This window comes from Herpailurus yagouaroundi, unplaced genomic scaffold, assembly GCF_014898765.1.
Source record: "Herpailurus yagouaroundi ecotype Mexico unplaced genomic scaffold, PumYag 220, whole genome shotgun sequence".
NCBI lineage: Eukaryota > Metazoa > Chordata > Mammalia > Carnivora > Felidae > Herpailurus > Herpailurus yagouaroundi.
Genome location: NW_024412451.1, coordinates 5,368,230 through 5,374,699, shown reverse-complemented (window position 1 = coordinate 5,374,699; position 6,470 = coordinate 5,368,230). Strand labels below are relative to the sequence as shown.

Sequence of the window (6,470 nt, the reverse complement as noted above, 5' to 3'; positions counted from 1 at the left end):
CTCGGCTGAGAGTCCGATCCTTGGTTTTGGTTTTGGCTCAGGTCGTGAGCTCGGTTTGTGAGATCGAGCCCCGTGTTGGACTCAGCACTGACAGCTCGGCGCCTGCTTGGGATTCTCTCTCTCCCTGTTTCTCTGCCCCTCCTCTGCTCACACTAGTTCGTTCTCTCTCTCTCTCTCTCTCTCTCTCTCTCTCTCTCTCTCTCTCTCAGAATAAACTGGGGCCCCTGGGTGGCTCAGTTCATTAAGCGTTTGATTTTGGCTCAGGTTGTGGCCTCATGGTTTGTAGGTTCAAGCCCCGCGTGGGGCTCTGTGTGGACAGCACAGAGCCTGCTTGGGATTCTCTCTCCCTCTCTCTCAAAATAAATAAATAAACTTAAAAAAAAAAAAAAAAGATGTCCAGTGGAACCTCTCAATGTTACTTCACATGGCCAACGGGCCTCTGCAGACAGGACTTGTCTTGAGGTGGGGAGACGATCATGGACTGGGGGGCTACAAAGAGCAGCACAGGGTCACGTGCCAAAGAAAAAGCAGGGAGAACATTCTTCCCTTGAGCTCCAGTCAGGAACGCAGCGCTGCTGACACCCTGAGTTTAGTTTGGTGAGGCCCATTTTCAGACTTCGACACCCAGGGCTGTTAAGATCAAACACTTGTGCTTAAGCCGTTAAAACTTTGTTGCAGCGGCGACAGGAGCCTAACACAGCTCTCGCCCACTAGAACATCAGCTCCTGAGGCCTAGCTTCTCTCGTTCCTGGCTGTCTCCCCAGCACGTGGAACAGTGACTGGCTCAGAGTAAGGCACTCAGTGGACAGCTTCACAGACCAGGAGCTTCCACCCCTGGCCAGACATGATTGATTGGCCCAGAAGTGTATGCCTGACCCAAACTGGCCAGATTTCCTCTCCCTGGATGCAGCACGGACGCTTGCCAGAGGTCAGGGCTGGGGTTACATCGACCTGGTAGTTGCCCTTGGCTGGATAAAGCCACAGGATTAATGGGAAGGACACTGAGGCAGCCCGTGGAATCCCGGAGGGAGTTGTCAAAACACAGACAGAAACTAGAGCCTTCCAGGGACTTTCCTCCAACTCTCTCCAAACGTCCAGATCCTGGGAGATATAATGATCTGGTCCAGCTTTAATCAGATACTGACAGGAGGCTTCTTAGTCTCATTTGCCCCATGACAGAAGCAACCTCTATTTAACAGCTAACACTGGTGAAGCATGTGCTGTGTACCCATCACTAAGTTAACCAGTCTGGTTAGAACTATTAGTCCCATTTTACAGATGAGGAAACAGGCTCAGAGCAGTTAAGAAGCTTTCCTAAGATCACGCGGCTGAAAGAGTTGATTGAAGCAGACAGGTAGAGATAGAAAACCCCAGAGATGGGGCGCCTGGCTGCCTCAGCGGGGGGAGCATCCAACTCTTGATCTTGTGGTCATGAGTTCGAGCCCTATGTTGGGTACAAATTACTTAAAAAAAAAAAAAAAAAAAAAAAAAATTCCAGTGATCACATGCCCACAGAGAAAGGACCAGCCCTGGTTCCTGCCTGCATCTAGGTTCTCAAGAGCTGGGGCACCTCAGATGCATGTCTTGCCCTATTTTCTGTAAGACATCTCTGTAGCCTTCTAGAAAATTCCTTCATCCTGAGCTAGCGTGAGTGGGTTCCTTGCATCAAAAAGAATTCCAGGGGTACCTGGCTGGTTCAGTAGGCAGAACATGTGATTCTGGATCTCCGGGTTGTGAGTGCGAGCCCCACATTGGGGGTAGAAATGACTTAAAAACAAAACCTTTAAAAAAAGAAAAAAAAAATCTAAAACATGATGTGCTCGAGCCGCTCAGATTCGCTCATGGGAGCAGACTGTTAAAAATTTAGGAATTCTGGGGACGCCTGGGTGGCTCAGTCAGTTGAGTGTCCGACTTCTGGCTCAGGTCTTGATCTCACAGTTCGTGGGTTCGAGCCCCGCATCTGAGCTGTCAGCGCAGAGCCGCTTCGGATTCTGTGTCTCCCTCTCTCTCTGCCCCTCCCCCGCTCATGCTCTGTCTCTCTCTCTCAAAAATAATGAAACATTAAAAAATTTAGGAATTCTGTTAGCCTGTTGTTTAGTCATCGGGAACATGGTGGGAGCGTTTATACCATGGGAATTGGGAAAAGTAACTTACCAGGGTTTTTATTGTATTTCAGAGAGCCACTGTGTTTTATTGTTGGTCTGCAAGCTATGGGTCCTAAAACAATGCATAGGCAGAGAAAGTCAAAGGGGAAGAGCTACACGATGGAGAAGACCAAGGGGGAAACATGAGGCTCTGAGGGCCTGCCTGGGGCTCTTCAGAGTTCCCTTTATCTGTCTCACAAATACCGGGTTATACTGGAGCCAGCCCACCCAGCTGCTGAGTCTTAGAATTCAAAAGGCCTCAAACAGAACAGAAGTCGCTACTCCCCCACTTCCTCCCCTGAGAGGCACAGCCAAGGTTGGTCAGAGTTTATTGGAGGGCATCGGAGCCATGATGAAAGAAGGCTCCAGGCTTCTGGTGTCTGTAGGGGTCCATCTCTCCTCTGTCCAAGACGGAGTGTGGGGGCACTCAGGCATCAGTCGCCCATGGGCAGCCACAGGGCCTTGGTCCGTGCTGCCCGCAGCCCCAGCTCTGGGCCTGCTCCCTGGGCTTCCTGATCCCAGGCCCGAGGGCGGCCCCTGTTCACCCACACCGGCTTCAGGTTTCCTGCTGAGGCCCACTCCACAAACTGGGAGCCCTGACACAGAAAAGGGGGATCAGCCCTTCCACCAGCTTGGTTGCCAAGCAGCTGCTTCCTTGGCAACCAGGACTATTACTGCGGAGGGGCCCCAAGGCTTGACCTAGGCTCTGGTGCTACAATGCTCAGCTTGTAGCAGGCAAACCTTCCAGATACGAGGGAGACAACGTTGACCTTTGCGGACGGGCCCCAAGGCTTGACCTAGGCTCTGTTGCTACAATGCTCAGCTTGTAGCAGGCAAACCTACCAGACGTGGAGGGAGACAACATTGACCTTTGCGGCTGGGGAATTTCCTCCCCATTAACAGCCCACGTTCAAAGGAATGAGGCCTGAGGTTCTTATGACAAGGAGTTCCCCTCTGTCACCTTCAGGCTTGAGGGTGGACTGTGGGCTTCTGAGTCTGTTACAGGGTGTGGTCCCTTAGCAACGGGTTGTCCAATGAGATTGGGTCTTTGGGCCGGGCAGGATCTCAGGCCCTTGTTGCTATTCTAAGGAGATCCTCTCCCTTAGCAACAGGGACTCTGGAGGGGGGGATCTCAGGACCCGGTTGCCAAGGAATTTCTCCTCCTTAGCAACGGGAATTCTAAGGGGGCACTGCCAGGTTTCCAGAAAAGGAGGAGACCGTTGGTGAGGTTTAGGACGCTGGAGAGATGGCAAAACAAAGGGTACCTGGGCAGATCCGAAATACCACAGGGCCTGGACGTCCTGGTGCAAGGCCAGGCAGCGGGTCAGGTGGTCCCGGTCTCCAGTCACCACATTCACCAGGCCCGCTGGCAACAAGGTGGCCATATCCTAGGGGATGGGAGAGGGGGTCGGGAGGGAAGGGAGTCAGAGACGCCGAAGGCAATAGGTTGGGTGAGGAGTGAGCTTCCGGGGAGGGCTCACGGGGTCCTGACCAGAATGGTCACGGGGTCCTTGAGCAGTGCAAGCTTGGATGGAGGGCGGGGGCAATGGGGACTGGGGTTGCCGTGGTTACAAGGGGGCGGGGCTAGTGCAGGCCTTGGGACACCGTCCATCCCTCTGCTGCCCCAGGGGCTGCTGGGAGCAGCGGCAGGAAGGCGGGCAACCGTACCTGGCAGACCTCCAACGCGGGGATGGGGCAGACCCCGCTGGGCACCAAGACCACGGTGTTGCCATGGGCCAGGGCGGCGGCCAGCAGGGACGCAAAGGCAAGCAGGGGCCACTCATCAGGGCACACGATAGCCAGCACGCCCAGCGGCTCCCGCAGCCGGAGCACAGGGCCTCTCAGCTCTGCCACCTGCAGGGACAGGCAGGAGGTCAAGGGCTGGGTTGAAGAGCCTCATCGTCTGCCCCTTTCCTCCTCTACCTATCTTTGCTTCTCTGTAACAACTCCAACAATAATTAACCAGGTGACGGTTCAGAGCAGACTTGGGCCAGGCAGCTGGGTTGAAGTCCCAGCTCTGCCACTTACCAGCTGTGTGACCTTGGGTGAGTTACTTAACCTCTCTGGGCCTCAGTTTCCCACCTTTCAAATGAGGCTCATAGTGCTTACCTCGTAGATTTGTTTCTAAAATGAAACAAGTTAATGCGTGTAGAGGGCTCAGAATCTGGCCCATGTTTTGTTTGTGTGTGTGTGTGTGTGTGTGTGTGTGTGCATGATTAAAAAAAACCCACAAAATTTTATTGAATATAATTGACATTCACTAATCTGCATGCATTTTAAAGGGTACAATTTGATAATTTTTTTTCTTTTTTTTAAGTAAGCTCTACGCCCAACGTGGGCTTGAACTCATGACCCTGAGATCAAGAGTTGCATGCTCTAACGACTGAGCTAGCCAGGTGCCCCAATTTGATACATTTTGAGATCTATATGTACTCCTAAAACCGACACTATAATCAAGGTAATGAACTTCACCCTTCAAATCTCCTTGTGCCCCTTTGTGATCCTTCCCTCCTGCCTCCATTTTTTTTTTTTAATTTTTAATTTTTTTTAACGTTTTATTTATTTTTGAGACAGAGAGAGACAGAGCATGAACGGGGGAGGGGCAGAGAGAGAGGGAGACACAGAATCGGAAGCAGGCTCCAGGCTCTGAGCCATCAGCCCAGAGCCCGACGCGGGGCTCGAACTCACGGACCGCGAGATCGTGACCTGAGCTGAAGTCTGACGCTCAACCGACTGAGCCACCCAGGCGCCCCCCTCCTGCCTCCATTTGAACCCTCTCTGTCCTCAACCACTTCCTCTCACCATAGTTTGTATTTTTTTTTTAATTTTTTTTTCAACGTTTTTATTTATTTTTGGGACAGAGAGAGACAGAGCATGAACGGGGGAGGGGCAGAGAGAGAGGGAGACACAGAATCGGAAACAGGCTCCAGGCTCTGAGCCATCAGCCCAGAGCCTGACGAGTTTGTATTTTTTTTTAAACCTGATTTATTTATTTTGAGAGATTGAGGGAGTGCAAGTGGGGGAAGGGCAGAGAGAGAGGGAGAGAATCCCAAACAGGTTCCATGCTGCCAGTGTAGAGCCTGACATGGGGCTTGAAGTCATGAAACTGCGAGATTATGACCTGAGCAGAAACTAAGAGTCAGATGCTTAACTGACTGAGCCACCCAGGCACCCCTATAATTTGTACTTTCTAGAATTTTCTAGATTTGCAATTATAGAGTCTGTACTATTTATTTTATTTTTTTAAATCTGGCTTCTTTCACTTAGTGTAGTAATTCTGAGATTCATCCACCATGTAGCATGTTCACTCCTGAATGCTGAGTAAGATTCCTTGTAGGGACCTACCACAGTTTATTTATTAACCAATCCAGGGACATTTGGATTGCTCCCTATTTTTGCGTATTTAACTAATTATTTAAATAAAAAAAAATTAATGTCTTTATTTATTTTTGAAGGAGAGAGAGACAGAGCGTGAGTGGGGGAGGAGCAGAGAGAGAAGGAGACACAGAATCCAAAGCAGCCTCCAGGCCCCGAGCCGTCAGCACACAGCCCGACACGGAGCTCGAACTCACAGACCGTGAGATCATGACCTGAGATGATCTGAGAGTCCGACGCCTAACCGACTGAGCCACCCACGCACCCCAATTATCCCTCATTTCTATCCCTGAGTGCTCTGGTGCCATTGCCTGACTCACTGAATCCTCACGCTTTCTTTCTTTTTTTATTAAAAAAATGTTTTTAAATGTTTTATTTATTTTTGGGAGAGAGGGCATGAGCGAGTGAGAGTGGGGGAAGGACAGAGAGAGGGGAACAGAGGATCCGAAGTGGGCTTTGCACTGACAGCAGCCGAGTCTGATGCAGGGCTCGAACTCACCAACTGTGAGATCTTGACCTGAGCCGCTGTCGGATGCTCAACCAACAAAGCCACCCAGGCACCCCTCCTCAACCTTTCTTCACGGACTCACTGTATGTTTCATATCAACCCTGTATTTGGTTGCCTGTCATGTATATAAACAAAACCAAAGTCACACGAAGCAACACTCTGTGTAAGACATTCTATATTTCCTGTTCTATTCTGTTTAAAAAAAAAAAAAAAAAAAGCTGGGTGGCTCAGTCAGTTGAGCGTCTGACTCTTGATTTCAGTTCAGGTCATGATCCCAGGGATGGGGGATCGAGCCCTGTGTCGGGCTCCATGCTGAGCGTGAAGCCTGCTTGGGATTCTCTCTCTCTCTCTCTCTCTCTCTCTCTCTGCCCCTCTCCCCTGCGTTCTCTTTCTGAAAAGAAAAGAAAAGAAAAGAAAAGAAAAGAAAAGAAAAGAAAAGAAAA

General features: G+C 50.6%; 1 protein-coding gene across 2 annotated transcripts in view; it reads right to left on the bottom strand.

The window, feature by feature from the left end:
- Nucleotides 1–2,169: 2,169 nt before the first annotated feature.
- ALDH16A1 (aldehyde dehydrogenase 16 family member A1) overlaps nucleotides 2,170–6,470 on the bottom strand; it is a 16,123-nt gene continuing 11,822 nt past the window's right edge. The window contains exons 15-17 of one of the 2 annotated variants that reach the window (XM_040457740.1): nucleotides 3,813–3,998; nucleotides 3,410–3,532; nucleotides 2,170–2,740 (exon numbers count right to left, since the gene is read on the bottom strand). In XM_040457740.1, the coding sequence (XP_040313674.1) occupies nucleotides 2,579–2,740; nucleotides 3,410–3,532; nucleotides 3,813–3,998 (471 nt within the window). In that variant the 3' untranslated portion in view covers nucleotides 2,170–2,578. The remainder of the gene's footprint in view (nucleotides 2,741–3,409; nucleotides 3,533–3,812; nucleotides 3,999–6,470) is intronic. The other variant, XM_040457739.1, reaches the window with a different exon arrangement.